Source organism: Leopardus geoffroyi, chromosome B1 (genome assembly GCF_018350155.1).
Source record: "Leopardus geoffroyi isolate Oge1 chromosome B1, O.geoffroyi_Oge1_pat1.0, whole genome shotgun sequence".
NCBI lineage: Eukaryota > Metazoa > Chordata > Mammalia > Carnivora > Felidae > Leopardus > Leopardus geoffroyi.
In genome coordinates this window covers 110,987,810-111,008,589 of record NC_059327.1, presented here as the reverse complement: position 1 = coordinate 111,008,589, position 20,780 = coordinate 110,987,810, and the positions used below count along the sequence as shown (strand labels likewise).

Here is a 20,780-nt window from a genome sequence, read left to right as displayed (position 1 = left end):
TTTTTTAAGTTTTATTTATTTGCTTTGACAGGGAGGGAAAGAGAGAGAGAGAGCACACGCACAATCAGGGGAGGGACAGAGAGAGGGGGGGAGAGAGAATTCTAAGCAGGCTCCATGTGGTCAGTGCAGAGCCTGATGTGGGGCTCAAACTCAGGAACCCTGAGATCATGACCTGAGCCAAAATCAAGAGTCGGACACTTGACCCGCTGAGCCACCCAGGTGTCCTGCCTATAAATATTTTCGAGGTTTGTTTTGGGACTCAGTCAAGTTAGGAAATTGCTCTTTTTCAAGCTTGCTTCTAAACTTTCAGAGTAGACCAAGAGCCACTTTACTCTAATTTTAACTCACTATTGAAGTGATGCCCTTCTGAATACTCCATGCACTGTGGACAACAAGGTTTTCATTTCTGATTGGTGAAAATATAAGACCTACATGAAGCCTGGGGACTGTTTCCTCTAGTCCTTTTAGGAAGTTCTTTCTCCAGCTTGGTGTGGTGCCTTTCCATGAATGAGGTCTCCTGAAAACTTGAAGGACCTTTTCAGATCTCTGGACTTCTTGCTTTGTGCTCCTTTCTCTGTGAACTCTGGCCACCTTGACCTACCCAGACTCCTAGAAACTCCATCTTTCCAACACAGGAAGACCACCTCACAGAAGTTACCACTGGAATTGCAAAGTGTCTTTGCAGCTCAGTGTGAAGAATGTCCAGCTGGAATAATTTCTAGCTAATCACCAAATCATCATTTGCTCTCATGGCACCAACTTTAACTAGAGAATTTCAAAACAGTGACAGTGAAGGCCATCTCCCATAAAGTTTCTTTTCTTTCTTTTACTTTTAAATACATAACAAAAACACTCTTTTCAATTGTTGTGGGGGTTTTTTGTCCCTCCCCCCCTTAGAATTTTCTCATCATAATAAAGGATATGGTTTCCTTAGAGCTACTGTTTGGGTTCAGTGAGTGATGAGTGTAGCCCTAGCTCCAAAGACCCAGTATCCTATGCCCAGATCAAGCACTGAGCCAAATCACCTTGATCAGACTATAAGGAGAAAGCAGAAGAAAAACTGACCTTTTAGACATTTGAATTCCTCAAGTGTTGGCCAAGGATATGGAGAAATTGGAACTCTGTTCACTGTTGATGGGATTGTAAGATGGTGGAATCTCTAAGGAAACCCAGCCTGGAGCTTTCTCAAAAAATTAAAAATAGAGTTACCATATGACCCATAAATCCCACTCCTGGATATGTAGCCACAATAATTGAAAGCATGGCTTTGAAGAGATATTTGTATGCCCATGTCATTAGCAGCACTGTTCACAATAGCCAACAGTTTGAAGCAACCCAAATGTCCAACAACAGATGAATGGATAAACAAGGTCTGGTACATATATACAGTGGAAAAATTCTGCCTTAAAAGGAAGGAAATCTTGTCACATACTATAACATGGAGGAACCTTGAGGACATTATGCTAAATGAAGCCAGCCAGCCACAAAAGGACAAATACTGTATGATTCCAATTATTTGAAGTACCTAGAATAATCAAATTCACAGATATAGAAAGTAAGGGGAACCTGGGTGGCTCAGTCAGTTGAACTTCTGACTTTGGTTCAGGTCATGATCTGACAGGTTCGTGAGTTTGAGCCCCACATCAGGCTCCCTGCTGTCAGCATGGACCTTGATTCAGATCATCTGTCCCCCTTTCTCTGCCCCTCCTCTGCCTGCCTCTCTCTCTCAAAAGTGAATAAAGTTAAAAAAAAAAAAAAAGTAAAATGGCGGTTACAGGGACTGGGTTGTGACAAGGAAGAGGAGTTGTTTAATCAGTATAGACTTTCATATTCACAAGATGGAAAAGTTCTGGACATCTATTCCACAACAATGTGGATTAACACTAATGAACTGTACACTTAAAAATGATGAAGATGGTAAATTTCATGTTACGTATTGTTTACCACAATAAAAAAAATATTTTTAAAGATGCAGATTGGGGTTCTTGCCTGACCCTGACCCTCTGACTTTATAAATTTGGAAAGTCACTTAACCTCTCAACTTCAGTTTCCTTACCTTACTTAGATTTTATAGTTACTCTAAGTTTAACTGGGCTAATGCACGTGAATGTTTTTCATAAACTGGATGGTGCTACAATGATGGAAACCATTTTTATCAGAGAGGTAAGGATTGAGAATCACCCTTGGAAAATAGCCTGTCACTAAACATTGCATCCCATGTAGGTAAACAATCACCTTAACGCTGAAGTGGGGCACCTACGAGAAGGGAGAACAGAACTAAACATTGAGCATACACTGAAGTGCAACGTCGAAGAGAGGGAACCCACTGTGGCTTGCTGAGTACCCTGCAGGATACATAGTCATGAGCAGGGTTGCAGGAAGAGTGCTGCACTTTCCAAGCAGACCTGTAAGGAAGCCTGGAAGTGGAACAGGCTGCCAGTTGTGCAGGGAACAGCTGAGGTTGCAAACTCACGGACTGTGTCACGTACACCTCGCATAGGAAGGACTCTTGATCAGGAACAGGCCTTACTGAACAGAGTAAGGCATACATAACACCATAAATTTTCCTTTCCATTTGATTTACGGTTTCTGCATGTCAAATGGCTGACTTGTTCTTGCTTCAAGATTTGTGTTTTTCAGATTGATGATTTACTTGACAATTCTCAATAGAAGTTTTGAGCATTGCAGTTTTAGTTCGGGTTTTTTTTTTTTTTTTTTTTTTTTGGTTGGAAAGAACAGAGGTTCACTCAAACATATTCACAAAATGGGGTGTACATTATTATGAAAACATAATGGAACAATAAAGGAGGCCTGTAACTCTAAAAATGGCCCTCATGAAAAGGTAAATTTGGATTCAGAGCCATCATTCTTCAATCTTCACTCTGCCATTGCCCATAAATATGACTTAGCTGTATTCTATTTTCTGCTTCTTTCTACCCTTCTATATTTCTTAGTTCAGATTTGAAAGTTCATTTTTTCAAGCCAGGCCACAGAGTCGTGGGGCCGGGTACTCTTGGGTTAACTTTGAGCTGGTGCGTGGGTGGGGAAATGGAGTCAAGGGCAAGTAGCAAAATGCATAGCTATTTCAAAGGCAGGGACCCTGGGCAAAGCAGTTTTCCTCAGAAAGGGTTATGATATATCAGGCAATAATTAATGTTGGGATCTTTGAGAGGATCCAGGATTCCTTCCCTCCTGGATTCTGAGCAAGCTGAGAGAAAAAAAAAAAAAAGGTAGGCAGAATCAGGTTAAACATTACTTTTAATTCTGATAAAGACTAAATTGAAAGACATAGCCTCAGGGGCACCTGGGTGGCTCAGTCGGTTAAGCCTCTGACTCTTGGTTTCGGCTCAGGTCACGATCTCATGGTTTTGTGAGTTTGAGCCCCATGTGCTGCCAGCACAGAGCCTGCTTGGGATTCTCTCTCTTCCTCTCTCTCTCTCTCTCTCTCTCTCTCTCTCTCTCTCGCCCCTCCACCCCGTCTCTCTGCCCCTCCCCGACTCGGACTGTCTCTCTCAAAATAAACAAATAAACTTAAAAAAAAAGAAAGAAAGATATAGCTTCATATTAGAGTACAAGGGGTCTGCTAGCTGAACCCCTAAATTATGTAGACATCCTCATTCAATCACAGAAATTACTGAGGCAAGCAGAACACCACATAAAGGGTGGCTTTCTGGATTAGACTTATGATATGAAAGAGCAGAGAATCCTGTTTCCCTTAGACACCTGTTCCCAAGGAAACAAAAGAGAGAGAGAGAGAGAGAGAGAGAGAGAGAGAAAGAGAGAGAGGAGGTAAGCCAGACATGCAGACATGCCCAGTTTCTTCTTCCCAAATTTACCAGATTAGTCATTCCACCTCCCCTGGGGCAGAGTGGGTAAAGAAAGAGGCCAGGTGTGCTACAGTAAGTAAGCTCCCTTCACGTGGAAAAAAAAACATCAAAGGAAGACATCGTCCCCCCTAAAATATGGCATCAATACCACAATGAGAGCAGTGATCAATTTTAACAAAAGGATAAATATAAATGCAAATGATCACTTTCCAGACTTCATAAACACAGCGATAGCTTAAAAGCTTTAATGAGTTGAGAGCATCAGTATGAAAATAGAGGGCTTATTGTACTGGTTATTGGTAGGCTTTACCTGATGGATGAATACCTATAAATACAAATGTTATTTTCTATATGCAGTGCTATAGATAAGCACACCAAAACATATATGCCGAAAGCCAAATCACATGAATAAGCACCATAGATAGAATTCTGGAATGGGCCAGATATAAAAGTTTAGAACAGTTTTACTCATAGATACACAAGTATCAAATTACAACTCTGAAAGCACTGTTCCAAGCAGATTTTGAAAAGCAGAGATTATTCTCTCTCAGTTTGAATGTATCCTCTCTTACCTTAAATTTGTTAAAGTAGGGGTGCCTGGGTGGCTCAGTCGGTATCGGCTCAGGTCATGATCCCATGGCTGGTGAGTTCAAGCCCGCGTCAGGCTCTGTGCTGACAGCTCAGAGCCTGGAGCCTGCTTTGGATTCTGTGTCTCCCTCTCTCTCTGCCCCTCCCCCACTTACACTCTGTCTCTCTCTCCCTAAAGAATAAACAAACATTTTTAAAAAATTTAAATTTGTGAAAGCAAATCATGCTTCAGACCAGCAACTCTAACAACACTGATTACATATTTGGTATTTATGGCATCACTGCAAGTATCAGATAATTGATGTCCAACTACTGTTTTCTTAAAAAAGTCGGTGCAACATGGGACTTGAGCATGTGGGATGTGGACCTGGACTTCCTGTGTTCAAATCCTCCCTCTTAGTCAGAGGTCATGCGACCTTGGGCATGTTACTTAACCCCTGTGAGTCTCAGGTTTCCTGCCTGTTAGGATTGTTGTAAAGAGTGAGTGAATTAGTACATGGCATGCACTTCGCACTGTGCCCAGTACCTAGTTTTTATCCAAGAAATGTCAGTACTTCGGATTATGTAGCAGTGCTTCGTGTAGTAACATCGTGCTAGGAAAATAAGCAAGGCTTTCAGGGCTTTATACGTGAGTTCACATGCTCGGAAAACACAGCTTGATTTAGTTTAGTAAACAGAGAAAGTACTGCTGGGTGGGAAACTCATTTATGCTAGTAGCTACAAGGCTTTGAGTGTCTTTAATGTAACACCTCACAAGACCAAAAGATGATGTTTCCCACAATTCTGCCTCATTTATCTCATTCTTTATGGTACACTTTCATTTCCTGCCAGTTTTCTTCTTTTTCTTGTTGTATTCATTAACTACATATAAATCACATGTTTAAAATGTTACCTAAAATTTTGTATTTCCTCTTAATGACAATGTAGGCATTAAATGAAGCAGAGTGTGGTGAATTGATGTGGAACCCTCTTCTAGATGTTACCATGACTGAAAGAACCAGCTAGCATAACAATATGTGTAGTGTAATCTCATTTATGAGAGAGAAAAGGAGGGAGAAGAGAAGGGGGGGGGGGGCAGAAAGCAAGGCAAGACAAGGAATCAATTAATGCCTAAACACACATAAAAGGGTAGAAGTTTCTAGAAGGATCGCTCTGACACCATTATGAGAAAGAATGAGAATGAGCTTGGGGGCAAGGAGGGTAAAAACTAATGTAAAGAGTCGACTAACTAAGGGGCACTTTTCATTTTTACCTTGTGTTTGAATTTTCTAATAACAGGAAATATGCATTTAGCACTTGTATAATTTTAGAACCGTAGTGGGGGAAATGAAAGAAATATTTTCTGTCCCAGTTGAATTGGATTTTTCCATTTTCCATTATTCCATTTCCAAAAAAATTATTTTTTTTCTTTTAGTTCGGCCGCCCAAGAAAGTATGTTTCTCCCCCTAGGTCTAGGTTTTGTTGCTCTTGTTTCAACAAAAACACCTAGAGATTAAGCTTGGTGTCCCGGCTGCCTTCTTTTTGCGCCGGGCGCGGCTTCTGTCTGGTTCATGACGTCCCGTGGATGTCCCTCCAGGCGTCCTTGAAAGCCTCCATCCTCGCCCGCGACTGCGCCACGGCTGCTGCCATTGTGTTCTTAAGCGACCGGTTCCTGTACGGGCTCGACGTGTCGGGCAAGCTCCTGCAGGTCGCCAAAAGGCTCCACAAGTTGCAGCCGGGAACGCCAATTGCCCCGCAGGTGGTCATTCGCCAAGCCCGACTCTCGGTCAACGCAGGTAGGCCTGCTCCCGCCGGCCCGGGCGTCCAGCCGCGGGCTCGCCTTCCCTCCGGGGCTACTTGACTTCCGCGGGGGAGTGCGGCGGGCACCCGGGCCCGCGGGCCATCTTTTCAAGCTGCGGGCTCTCCCCGCCCCCGGCCCGCGATGCCCTTCCACCCGCCTCTTGCCAGCACAAAGGCCCTGGCATAAAGGGTTTCAGAGCCAAAAGCGGTAGAGAAAATTGTGAAAGGGTGTGGAAAATACTAATTGGAGCTTTTGTCTTCTAACAAATCTGTCCTGCTGCTTTCAAACAGGGGTATCTGAATTGCTATACTTCTGACCAAGAGCCTTTAAAAAGCAGATTAAAATTCTACTATTTTCTCTTAGTTCTCCTGTCTCCTTTCTGCAGGGCCACTTGACTATGCTAACAATAGAGCTGACAAACCCACTGAAGTAATTTGAGGGGTTTTTCCATCCCTGGGAACACCGGTACAGTACCTGATTAGGCCTTAAAGTATCTTTTTTTTTTCCTTCTGTCACTTTGAATGAAATGAAAAATGAGGCTGACATTCTAACTTAGGATGTAATGTAGAGGGGGATTGGAGGGGAAAGAGACCTGCTATGCATTACAGTGAAGTTTACTTCTATAGCATTTTTGAATTATTTAAGTTACTGATAACCATGAGGTTTAGAAATGTGTAGCCTGCTATTCTCACTTCTAAGAGTGAAAGAATAAAGGACAGAAGTAGAAAGCAAGTTGCCCTTCCCGGACTGGCTCAGTTTTTTAAATTGATTTTAGCTATTGTTGCTGTTTTTAATAAGCCTGGTCTGCAAGGAGTTAAAATATCTTTACTTCGCTTCCTTTTAAAACTGATTTTAGCTATTGTTGCTGTTTTTAATAAGCCTGGCCTGCAAGGAGTTAAAATATCTTTACTTCACTTCCTTTGAAAAGGAACTGTACTGACTATACTAAATGGGACAATTGTTGGATGCAGAGAGGCACAGAGATAAAAGGACATGAGAGAAATGGGCTTGTGGAGGTTAACTTTTCAAAAGCCCAAGTTCATTCACTTTCAAGTTCTTGCAGCTGTGCGTAAATTGTGTCCATGTTGGTTACTCTTCTAGAGTAACTGCAGGGATGGAGTGGAACTTAGGAAAACTTCCTTCCTTCCAAAATCCCTGATCTTGGACATTTTACAGTGTTTTGAGTTTATAATGTTTGGGGGATGAGGAAAACCTAGCAACTAATGTTCCTTCTGATGGCATCAGATGGCGATGATGTGTGTGTGTAGCACTCTGTGGGGAGGACAGAATGATGAAGGCCAGGCGTGCGCAGGCAGACTTCCATATTGGTTCTTCTCAGTTGGAACTTGGAAGAGTTAATGTGACCTCGTTTCTGGTATATGGAATTGCTATGGTGGGACATAGAAATTGAGGTCAAGTGGTAAGCAGGCCTGTTGATAGCTTTGCTTTACACAGCCAAACCGAACTTTTCGCTGGTTCATTTTGTTGTTTCTCTCAGGCTTCCAACTATGATAACAACTAAGCCTATATATCGTCATGAGCAGTATGCTCCTCTGTTCACATATCGTACACCTTAGATAAAATCCTAGATCTTACTCCCCAACAATTGGGTTGTCTTTTCCTCAAAGAAACTACCAAAAGAGCCACAAGAACACAAACACAGCCTTGGTTAAGTGAAGACAGTAAAACCTTGGTTTGCGAGCATAATTTGTTCTGGAAATATGCTTGTAATCCAAAGCACTTGTATATCCAAGTGAATTTCCCCATAAGAAATAATGGAAACTCAGATGATCCGTTCGCCAACCCAAACATATTCATATAAAAATGATTACAATACTGGAATAGAATACAAAATAATAAAGAAAATACAAAATATAAAGAAAAACAAATTAACCTGTACTTACTTTGAAAACCTTCATGGCTGATGTGAGGGAGACTAGAGGAGGGTTACTGTGTAGGATGACTTTCACTATCAGTAACAGAATCACTGCTATCTAGTGGCTCCATGGAATCTTTTTCTTTTCATGCAACTTTAATAAGGAACCTATCCAAGGACTCTTGCTTTTGCCTCCTTTTGAGGATTTCGCTGAAATGTGACATCCCATTGTTGTTAAACAGATTCATTGTTCACACGGCTACAGCCTTATTCGGGTGGTGCTTTTCTGTAAAATTTTGCACTGCTTTCCATATTTTACACATCTCCCTAATCTCATTTGAGGTGAGGGATTCCTCTGCCTTTTTTTCCTCCTCCTCTGCAGATGAGACAAGACACAGACTTATAAAATCTTGAAGTTTTGGCCACTCGCATACCTCATTTGACCTTCTCCACGATTTCCTTCTCAACTTCCACCATAATCATCTCCTTCTTCTTGCCACCTTTCTTTTCAAACTTTTTCTGCATGGGAGCCATTGTATATGCTCACATGGATGTTGACTACAGCACAGCATTAATAAACTCTTGTCATATACCATATTTAATGTAACTGGCAATAAGGCAGCAGAGGAAAGAGTCTATATCTGCAGGCAGCCTGACCTAGAATGAAGCAAAGCATTCCTAAGCTTACTCTTGTATGGAAAAGCAAAGGACTGTCCATAGGTGCTTTGAAGTGACAAATAATACACTATCGCCAGGTGTGGGCACCTTCCAACGTTCTGAAAAATCACTGATTTCTGCCGAACACTACGGTCTGAGACCCAGCATCTGACCATGGGAGAAGATCACCCACAGTCCCGCAGAGAGAGAAGAACCATTGGCTCAGTTGTGATAATGTGACATTCTACTTGTATTGCAAGACATTGCTCATTTATCAAGTTAAATTTTATTAGAAATGTTTGTTTGTCTTGGGGAACACTCACAGAGCAAATTATTTGCAATCCAAGGTTTTACTGTATTTGTGAATTTCTGCCCTCAAACAACTCTTGAGCCTCCCCCTACACCAGATGTCTCAAAGAGAGAGAGACTTAGAACAGGGGTGGTGTCCTGGTAAAGAAGGTGCCATGGAAAGGGGTCTCCATCCTCAGCACCTGGGACTCTTGGGTCAGAAGAGTGAGATGCCTATATGATATTATAAGGAGTAAGGAAGAGGAATAAAGCTAATATGAGGGGACAGCACGGCCCTACTATTACCCTTCCTGATATTCACCCAAAACACATTCCAAGGGTGGGGGCATTTCAACATGTGGGGTTTCAGAGGCAATGGAGGGCATCGTGAGCCTGCTCAGCTCACTCTTGCCTAAAATTAGGAGGCCAAACCTTTTAAGCCATAATTAGAGATAAAGGTTAAAATTTCCAGTTCCATCAACATGGAGAAGTAAGCAAGCATAGAATCTTCTCCCATTACATAAATATTGTGAATAATTTTTTTTTTAAGCGCTGGAAATACAGAAAGTGTTCAAAGTTATAACAGTAGACTACTGCTCATGACACTATAGCCGGAGGGGTTCACACTTGGATGTGGTCCTAGGGGAAGGGACTGTCATTTTAATCCTCATGCAAGGACAAGAGACAGCACCTTGGGCCTATGTGAGGAGTGAAATATTTACATAAAGCTGAATTCTTAAAGGTGTGCACAGCTATGTGTGGGTACTGAACAGCTCCACCAACTCTCCCACAGAAGTGGCAAGGAAGCTTGCTCTCTGCCCAAGCTCTGGGTGGAGGCCAAAAAAAAATCTCCCCAAACAAATGAAAACCCCAAGACGTGAGTGTGCCAAACGTGAGTATGGAGTCTCAATTTACCCTACACGTAAGAGAGGGAATCCCCCCAAGTAATTAACAGAAAAAAAACAGTTTAGTACTTACATTTTGGGGGCCCAGCAGAATATCAAGTACAAAACTATGCTCTAGAGAAACATCCACAGTCCGGAAGCATAGGAATTCCACAGGAGACTATTACTTGCTGAAGATGCCCTCGGATTAAACTGTATAAGCAACGAAGGAAATGAAACATGGGAGAGAAGAACAGTGTGTACCATACACAGGAAACGTGGTACTCCAAAACAAAATATAAAAGTAGAACAACTTAAAAGACTCATATGGCTTTTTTTTTAATTTTTATTTATTTATTTTGAGATAGAGTGTGTGAGTGGGGGAGTGGCAGAAAGGGTGAAAGAATTCCAAGCAGGCTCTCTGCTGGTAGCATGGCCCAACGTGGATCACGCTTGAACACACAAACCATGAGATCATGATCTGAGCCCAAATCAAGAGTTGGATGCTTAACCAAGTCACCCCTGGCCCCAAGACTCATATGACTTTAAAAAATCATATGTTTAAAGAATAGAACACAGGGGTGCCTGGGTGGCTCAGTCAGGTAAGTGTCTGACTTCGGCTCAGGTCATGATCTCATGGTTCGTGGGTTCGAGCCCCACGTCGGGCTCTGTGCTGACAGCTCAGAGCCTGGAACCGGCTTTGGATTCTGTGTCTCCCTTTCTCTCTGCGCCTAGCCTATTCTCTCTCTCTCTCTCTCTCTCTCTGTCTCTCTCTCATACTCTCTCTCAAAAAGTAAATAAACAAAAAAAATAATAAAAAGAACACAACAGGAAAAGAAAATGATTCACTGTTTTTAAAAAGAACTTAAGAGAACTTTCAGGAAAAAAAAATACAGCAATTAAAATTAAAAATCAGTGTGGTTGTCAGAAAGTTTAGTAATTGGTAGGAAATTGCCTACAAGGCAGGCACAGCATATAAGTTTCTTTTTTTGTAGCTACAGGCTACAAGAGTGCAACCATACAGTGATGGCTAGAAAGAGCCAAAAACCCAGCAGCTCTCCCAGTTGGCGGTGATGCTTTCCGAATTTCAAGTGCTGATAAGGACACCACCTGCCAAACAAGCTGCTTAAACTGAGGTGAATTCAATAAAATAGATTATTAGAAAAATGAAAGGAAAAAAAAAAGAGACATAAAACTTTAAGTCCAAAGTATTTATTATTAGGTTGAAGAGTCACAACATTACTTTGGCAAAAGATAAAAAAAAAATTTTTTTTCTAAATGTTCACTCTCCATTTTTCACTTAATCTCATCTCAGACCAATGATAAAAACTCACAAATGGCGGTGCTTCCCAAACTTTGATGAGGCACCTGGAGAGCTTACTGAAAATGCAGATCCTGATTGAGTAGGTCTGTGGCAGGGTCTCAGAGTCTGCGTTTCCAACCAGCCCCCAGACAACACTGATGCTGCTGTTCCCCGAACCTCACTTGACCAGCAAAGGACTATCCAAAGACTAAATATGCGCCTGCCTGCTCCCGGTGAGTGGTAACAACCTCCCAGTAAAGATCAATTTCCTAGGCCAGTTTCTCAGGTGTTCCATCCCCCTTACTGACCTACCTCAAATGTGTTCCTGCAGCAGGTCAAACGGCGGGAGAGAAAATGATGGACCTGGGTGTTATATTTAAGGAAAATCCTGAGAATGAAGCATATAGAGTTAGGTGGATGCAAATATGAAAGAGGCATTTTAAAAACTTGGAGAAATAGAATGTAAAAAACATAATGGGACTTCTGGGAGAATTGACTGGAATCGAAGGAAAAAATGTGTCTTTGAGCAGAAAAGGTGGACCCAACCTTGAGCAAAAAAAAAAAAATTTAATAAAAAATCACCCAGACACAAAACTACAGAAAATCAAACAATGAGGAAATCTTAAAGGAAACAAGAAAAGACAGATTATTTATATGGGAACTATATTTAGACTGAAAAAAGCATCTTATCAGGAATAAGAGCCCAGAAAACAATGAAATCTACCAAAAAAAAAAAAAAATTTGAGAGGAAATAGCTTTTCAGCCTAGAATTTTATACTCAGCAAAAATCATCATTCAAAAGTGAGGACAAAATTCACATTTTCAGACAAAGACTAAAAATAATTATTATTCTCAAGACATCTCTCTCACGCACACACACATTAAAGAAAGTGTGTTGTTAAGGAGGAAGTTGAATCCATACAGATTGAGTAGGAGATTCAAAAAGCAATGGTAAAGAAAGAATTGGTAAATGCATAGGTCAAACTAACTAAAATCAAAATAAAAGGAAATTATATGGTAGTATCATTTACATAATTTATCAGGTGCAAAAATCTTAAAATAATATCAAATTGACCAGTATTGTATTAAATTAATAATAATACATTACAGTAAAGGAAGGCTATTATCTGTTTATTCCAGAAACATAAGGATGGTTAATGTTTAAAAGTTGATCCATTCACGGGCTCCTGGGTGGCTCAGTTGGTTAAGCATCATACTTCAGCTCATTGGGATCTCGCAGTCTGTGAGTTCAAACCCCACGTTGGACTCTGTGCTCACAACTCACAGCCTGGAGCCTGCTTTGGATTCTGTGTCTCCCTCTTTCTCTTCCCCTCTCCTACTCATTCTCTCTCTCTCTCTCTCTCAAAAATAAATAAACAAAAAATTTCTTTAAAAAAAAATAAAAATTGACTCATTCAGGGTTGCCTGGCTGGCTCAGTTGGTAAAGCATGTGACTCTTGATCTTGGGGTCATGAGTTCAAGCCCCACATTGGGTGTAGGGCTTACTACAAATGATAATAATAATAACTGACTCATTCAATTCACCTAATGGACAGAATAAACAAGAAAACTATGTGTTCACCTAAATTGATGTGAGAAGTGTTTTTATAAAATGTTAACCCATTTAGATTGAAAATACAAACTAGAGTTAAAGATGTTATTGGTCAGCTTCCAGCCAGGAGTCAGAAACAACACAATAATTTGAAAAAGGAAAGTTCAGTATAAAAGAGTTATTAACTATATCAGGAGATTAATGAGGGATTGACTAGTAAGTAGTAAAGAAGACTCTGAAGAATACAGGATAAGCAGTTATAAGGAGCAGCCACTATCCCTTATACTGAAAGCATATGAGAAAAAGTTCACAAGCGCACAGCCAGGCACACCAGGGCCATGATCAAGACCTTGTTGGAGAAGGCACCGCCATGACTCACTGGATGGTAGAGAGGTCAAGGAGTTTCCATGCCAGCAGAACTCACTGGAAATCCACCCTCTGGGGTGCCGAGGGACGCCATCCACAGAGAGGTGCCACCACAAAGCAGCTCTTATGGAACACCAGGGGGAAACATTCATGGAGCCGTGCCTCACTGGCAGGCAGCACTCACTCCACTGTGAAGTCACCTGAGAGGATGCTGCAGGAACCTGCTGGCTGCTGGGTGCCGCTGACCTTTGAGGAGCCAGGTGCTGGAGAAGCCACCTGTGTTGTAGGAAGAAGGCACAGGAGAAGCCAGGATCGCTGCAGGAGGCAGGCATTGGAGAAGCTGTATGCACGGCAGGAGCCTGGCAAGAATGGCACGCTACATGAGGAAGAGAAGCATCTTCCCCTTGTAGTGTCTTTCCATGCCATCTTTTATTTTTTTAACGTTTATTTATTTTTGAGAGAGAGACAGACAGACAGACAGAGTGTGAGCAGGGGAGGGGCAGAGAGAGGGAGACACAGAATCAGAAGTGGGCTCCAGGCTCTGAGCTGTCAGCACAGAGCCCGACGCAGGGCTCGAACTCACAAACTGTGAGATTATGACCTGAGCCGAAGTCGGACGCTTAACCTACTGAGCCACCCAGGAGCCCCCTCTCTCCACACCATCTAATGACAAAGCTGGCACAGGAGAAATATTTACAAGGTCCATTCCCATTATTGCAAAGCAGGCAATAAAGGATGAATTTGAAGCTGAAAGGCAATAAGCTGATAGCTGCACAAGAGGGAACTTCTTAACCTGATAAAAAGGAAGCAACTGGAAACCTTTGGCAAAACTACTGATGGAAAATTAGGAATATTCCTTTTAAAATCAAGTCAAGAAAAAAATGCATCTTGTTATCACTTCTGTTTGATCGTAAACTGGAAGTCCTCCCAATGCAATGAAAACAGAAAAAGAAATAAGAGGTATAAAGATTAGAAATGAATAAACACGATTAGCAGGATTTGTGCACAGTGTGATTGCCCACATAGAAAACTTCAAGAAATACACAGATTATTAGAATTAAGACATTCAGCAAATGTGGCAAATACAAATCAATATGTTTTAAAACTACCCATCCTTATATATCAGCAAAACCTAATTAGAAAATATAACTTTTGGGGCGCCTGGGTGGCTCAGTCGGTTAAGCGCCCGACTTCAGCTCAGGTCACGATCTCGCGGTCCGCGAGTTCAAGCCCCGCGTCGGGCTCTGGGCCGATGGCTCAGAGCCTGGAGCTTGCTTCCGATTCTGTGTCTCCCTCTCTCTCTGCCCCTCCCCCGTTCATGCTGTGTCTCTCTCTGTCTCAAAAATAAAATAAACGTTAAAAAAAAAATTTAAAAAAAAAATAACTTTTAAGAAGAAAGATACCTTTGGTAAAATTTATTTACATAGGTATTTCAAGTTATTGCTCTCTTTCCAAACATTGGAATGAATAAGTTTTAATCAGGACCTGACTCATGATTTCAGAAAGTGGTTTTCCCCTTCTTTCCTTCCTTCCTTCCTTCCTTCCTTCCTTCCTTCCTTCCTTCCTTCCTTCCTTCCTTTTTTCAATAGTCTTGTTCACAGAAAGAAGACACAATGTTTTACAATGGTTTATCTTTACTTTTCAAGCCTTATTCTGTATGAATGAGTGTGTGTGTGTGTGTGCTTGTGTGTGTGTAAATCTAGTTGCCATTTCAGATACTGTGAAACTTCCCATCTCACCGATTCCTGGAAATGTCATCTTTCTCTTCACTTTGGTATATGATGTCGTTATTGCTGTTAAATTTTAAAATAGCGTGTTTCCAAGAGAGGTAACAGTGTGTTAACCTTAGAGCTTAAACTGCTAGTAGTATTGAAGGCACATATTCAGGTACTAATTGTGTGGCATTTGGTTGCTTCTTTTCAGGGAAACTTTTAAAAGCAGAATATATCCTGAGCAGTCTAATAAGCAACAACGGAGCAACAGGTAAGGTGCTTTCCTATCTTCACAACGACCTTCACCTGCAGTCCCTTCTGGAGTTCTAGTTTACAAGCACCTGAATGACCTAATAGTTGCTGTAGACTAGATGTCTCCAGAACTAGCTAGGACTGACTTTGCCATTAGTGAATGAAGTGGCTTTGGTCAAGGAGCTTATTTCTCTGTGTCTTCATTTTCTGTAATTAAAAATGAAAGCAAAACAGAACAACCAAAGCTCCTAAACTTCTGGGCTTATTGTAGAGTGTACTATCTAAGAACAATATGCTGTTAAAGCAGGTAACTCTGTGGGCCTCAGGAGGGGCTCAGTAGCAACCTTTAGGAGAATTGTAAATGGAGATAAAGTCTGTAAGTTGAGAAAAATATATTTATGGCTTTATGTATTTAAATGGTTTGGAAAGTAAATTTGATTTTGCTATGTATGTACTTTCAGAAAAACTTATTTTGAAATGGAGTTCTTTCAATATTTAAGCATACATGAAAGGAAGCAAGTACTAATAGTTGGGCAACAAATCATTTATTCCTTCAGATATCTTGTCTGAAATTCTGGGCGTTAAAGACAACAAGTTTCCCAGTAAGTTGAACACAACCTCCAGTAGACTTTTAAGCTCAGTCTGCTTGGATGTAAGGTCCCAAGCACCTTGAAACTTGTAGACATTCCAGTGGAGAGGCGGTTTGGAATATTGATATTGACCACATACCCATCATTTGTGTTCACCATCACTAACCTATGATATACACACTTCCATCTTCTACACCACATATGCAGACGCACACACACACACACACACACACACACACACACACACAGATTAAAAGCTGGGGAGAAAACAGAAAGGGTGATGTGATAGAGAATCAAGGGGGTATAGTAATGAGTTTGACTCTGTTTTTGGTGTTTGCCCACTGACAGTTTTCAGACCCCAGCCTTCTGCCACCCACTTTGTCCCACAACTGGACAGGCTGGGGCGGGGGGGGGGAGGGTTGCTTTTTGGTTTGTTTTAAACCTACTCAGCAGTAAACCAGGCATAGCTTGTGGGAGACTTTACCCCAGCCCACACCCTAATCACAACAAAAACCAAAGCCACTCACCACTCTCTTCACACAAGTCAAATGAACCAGCTTGGGTGCCTATCTCCTCTCCTCAGAAAGACTCATTATGTGAGTACTAAATCTTTTCATATCTTGGGGTGTGTGTGTGTGTGTGTGTGTGTGTGTGTGTGAGCACGCACAACCATCAGTCTCAACCTACAAACTAAATTTTGGGTGGATAGGGAGGATCCCACCCTCCATTAGGCAACCACAAGACAGTGGGGTAGTACTATGGTAAATCAATCTGGGGGGCTTGGAGGCAATAGCATTGAGGCTGAGACCTGAAGTAGAAGGAGCTGGTCTCCTCAGGAACCATGCCATGGCAGAGCACAGTCAGTTGGGAGACTTGGAGACCAGACAGGAGTTCAAGTGAGAACTAGGATTCTCGGTATTCACATACAAGTTCTGTGAAGGCTTGTATGTTATAGCAAGGAGTTTGGACCTTTCTCCATGTAGAGAAGAGATCGTCTCTCAAACCTGTATCACATGTGCTCATGAAGGCTTCGGTGAAATTAGTTTCGTTTTACCAGGCTCTTTACTTGATAACTAGGAGCTGAAACTACTTTTCTTTTTTCCCTCTTTTGTTGTAGGTACCTGGCTGTACCGAAACGAAAGTGACAAGATTCTGGTGCAGTCAGTGTGCATACAGATCAGAGGGCAAATTCTGCAAAAGCTAGGTACGGTCATCAAACATTCGCTGCTCTCAGGGCTCATTTACCAAGCCTGGCTACGAGATATTACTGTGGAATTTTCTCATTGTATCTGGTTCAAATTGCTGCTCCTCACTTTTCTTAGTTTCCTCATCGAAAAGAAAATGACATTTGAGATCCCAGGAGTGTTATGAACATTAATAAAACAAAATATTTTCTGTTGAATTGTGTTAAAGAAATGTACAGTTGTACACTGTGGTATTAACCGTAGGATTCTTGGTAATAATTCTGGCATCTGACTTTCAGTTCTACAGGACTCTATGTGATAAGAGGGACACCTTATTCTAAACCACCCTGACACCTTACCCATTCACTCCTCAGAGGGCATTCCTCAGGTTGTAAGGCAAAACTTATAGAATGGTAGTTGTGCTTTATTTTTTTTTTCTCTCTTTTAATGTTAAGGGTATACCTTAAAAAAATGCCCTTAAAGCTCCCAAAGGATGGTTAAAAGGAGGGAAAACAAACAAGGAAAAAAGATAATACGGCCAGCAATTACCAAGAGCTCTGCGGTAATAGGCTCAGAACTGTTAGACCTCAGGTTCAGATGGGCCACGAGGCAAGTACACCTGAAATGCGTAGAATGCTAGTTGTGCTTTAAAATGCATGGCCCTACCCTGCTGTTTATGGTCCATAAAGCCTGAGTGGCTTGCCAACAGCCCACGAAAGGGTCTCTGGCACTGTCCCCACAGACAGGGCAACCTGGACATCAGAGGTTCCAAGGAGGGGTCCTGAGGAGGGACACAGGGCAGCGGCTATGCTGTCAGCTGGAGGGAAGAAGGAACTACTGGGAGCCGCTGGGGGCCCTGTGGGCTTCTTAGACTGTCCCCAAGCCCTTTGCTCACCTGAACGTGGAAGACTTTAAAAAACAACAAAAAGGAAAAATAAAAAGGAGCTGTAGGTGCTCAAATAAATTACTTAATTAAATAAAATGCAAACTAAGGTGTTTGAAAATGTTAGCATAGAATGGTAATTATTCTTATAAATACTGTAATTATTTTTATGTTAATGTAGTATTATATATGATATGTAATATTTTTTACTGTTTTCCTGTGAAAGGGAAGCATTATCTGTATTAAATCCAGCCCTAAATTTTCCTAACGGGAGCCAGTGAATCTTCTTTCTGTATTAGTTTTCAAAAGTATTTTCTAGCACAATGCACAGATACTAGCAGTTTGTCTCATCTCTCTCCCTTTTTTTTCAGGGATGTGGTACGAAGCAGCAGAGGTAATATGGGCCTCAATCATAGGGTATTTGACCCTTCCTCAGCCAGATAGAAAGGTGGTTTATCTAGTGCTTTTTTCCCTCTCCTATCCTACATTTGTCTTTGGATGATTATCTCCTTGTGGCAAAATGCAGTGTATTGTTTATCAATTTTATTGGTCCTATTTTTATTGATTCTACATGGGCATAGGACCACGAACACTTGGTAATTTCCTCTTGTGTCTTGCTCCGTCCCCATTCACAGCCAGACTCCTGGCATGTATGTAGTGTTTTCACGTTTATTTCTTTTTTTTTTTTTTTTTATAAAATTTTTTTTTTTTCAACGTTTATTTATTTTTGGGACAGAGAGAGACAAAGCATGAACGGGGGAGGGGCAGAGAGAGAGGGAGACACAGAATCGGAAACAGGCTCCAGGCTCTGAGCCATCAGCCCATAGCCTGACGCGGGGCTCGAACTCACGGACCGTGAGATCGTGACCTGGCTGAAGTCGGACGCTTAACCGACTGCGCCACCCAGGCGCCCCTTCACGTTTATTTCTAACTATCTTTTTTTTTTTTAATTTTTTTTAAATGTTTTTATTTATTTTTGAGACAGAGGGAGACAGAGCAGAGTGGGGGAGGGGCAGAGAGACAGAGAAACATAGAATCTGAAGCGGGCTCCAGGCTCTGAGCTGTCAGCACAGAGCCCGAAGTGGGGCTCAAACTCACGGAGAGTGAGATCATGACCCAAGCCGAAGTCGGACACTCAACCAACTGAGCCAAATCTATTTATATTTTTATTTCTATTATTCACTTATCCATTTCTTTTATTATATATTTAGCCTTTGCCTGATTCCACAGCAAAGTTGAGATAACCAAGCTGCTTATATGTAAAATCATTTTCCCTCCGTTGAGTGAGCAGACTCCAATTAATTGTTTATGTGGCGTCTTTATCCAAGAAATTTAAGAGGCACCATTTGCTTTCCTACTTAATGTTTTCATTCTCTGTACCTCTGTAAGAGTATTCTCCTCATTAACTGGAGCACTGGGTTATCATCTGTATCAGCAATGCCACCGCCTACAACCCTTTTCCCACACGGACAGAATGGGATGCGAGGACGCATGCTTGGGCCAATCCTTTAAGCCTCTAGGAGTATGAAGAAGTTAGTGTTGACAGTCCAGTAAAGCCCAACTAAGAAATAGCTGTGTTTACACTCAGGTTCTGATGATCTTTCAAGCCTGTGGCATCCAGTTTAGAAGTATTTCCACTGTCAGAATAACAAGAAGGAGGAGGAGGGGAAAGAGGAGGAGGAGGGAGAGGAGCAGGAGGAGGGGGAAGAGAGGAGAAGCAGAAGCAGCAACAGCAGCAACAATATTTCATATGGAGGACTAGTCATGGCCTTCAGGCCTTGAGATGAGACCCGTAATGGACCTTGAATTCCTAATCTGTGTTCTGTTTGTATTTTTCTTACAGGGTATTTCCACATCACTAGGTATACTGGCAGATATCTTCGTTTCCATGAGCAAAAAAGATTATGAGAAGTTTAAAAACAATCCACAAATTAACTTGGTAATTATCACTTGGTCCAGAATGGCATCACCTACAAAACTGCCAACGTTTTTGGTGCTTGGTTTATCAATCTCATTCTCTTTCCGGAAGTCAGGGAGCATGGTGTCTCCCCTCTTCAAGTAACATGAACATTCCTGGGGACAATTTCTATGGTGTCCTATTTGGCTTGATTATCTTAGCACCTAGCACACTACCACACATACAGAGGGAACTAAAAAAATAAAAAATGACAAGTAAAAGAATGAATAAATATCATCAAAGTGATAAATGCTTTGAACCCCACTGAATTCTTTTCAGATTATCACAGAATTCAGTTTCCACACTTGGCCCATCTCAGTGATAAAGTAAAGGGATAACAATAATAAAACTTTAATTACCCTGTGTTCAAATCAGAGCATCTGTCACTTGTCTAGATTCTTATTCTTAATAATGAGGGTTACTGGGGCGCCTGGGTGGCTCAGTGGGTTAAGCGTCCAACTTCAGCTCAGGTTATGAATTCACAGTTTGTGGGTTTGAGCCCTGCGTTGGGCTCTGTGCTGATAGAGCAGAGCCTGGAGCCTGCTTCAGATTCTGTGTCTCCCTCTCTCTGCTCCTCCCCCCCACCCCCCCAACACTCACTCTCTCTCTCTCTCAAAAAGCAAATATTTAAAAAAATTTAAATAATGATTACTAATTTTTATATATTCCTTTATAATTCAAAAAGTATGTGAGTGTATGTGTGTGTATATATATACATGTATATATGTGTATATATATATATATATATATACATACATACCTGTATACCCATATATATACATATATACATGTATACCTGTATATATATACATATACATATGTACATATATACATATACATATATACGTATACATGTATATATACATGTATATATGTATATGAGCTACACAAAACCCTATGAAGTAGGTAGAGCAAAATATATCATTCTGATTTTAGAGAAAAATAAACTGAGGTCCAGACAAATTAACTGACCTCTATAGTTTGCACACTAGGTAGGAAGGAAACTAGGAGCAGAATTCAGGTCTCTGTCCAGTTTGGAGCATCAACATAGACATTGAGCTGCTCCCCTGCACTGCACTGA

The 20,780-nt window shown here is 41.4% G+C and overlaps 1 protein-coding gene across 4 annotated transcripts in view; it reads left to right on the top strand.

The window, feature by feature from the left end:
- Positions 1-20,780, top strand: part of ALPK1 (alpha kinase 1) — a 63,150-nt gene that overhangs the window by 26,709 nt on the left and 15,661 nt on the right. Inside the window, exons 3-8 of one of the 4 annotated variants that reach the window (XM_045470123.1) lie at positions 5,992-6,190; positions 15,045-15,104; positions 15,643-15,687; positions 16,793-16,879; positions 18,114-18,136; positions 19,586-19,681. In XM_045470123.1, the coding sequence (XP_045326079.1) occupies positions 5,992-6,190; positions 15,045-15,104; positions 15,643-15,687; positions 16,793-16,879; positions 18,114-18,136; positions 19,586-19,681 (510 nt within the window). Of the gene's footprint in view, positions 1-5,991; positions 6,191-15,044; positions 15,105-15,642; positions 15,688-15,762; positions 16,272-16,792; positions 16,880-18,113; positions 18,191-19,585; positions 19,682-20,780 lie in introns of those variants that run through there. The other 3 variants (XM_045470103.1, XM_045470113.1, XM_045470133.1) reach the window with 3 other exon arrangements.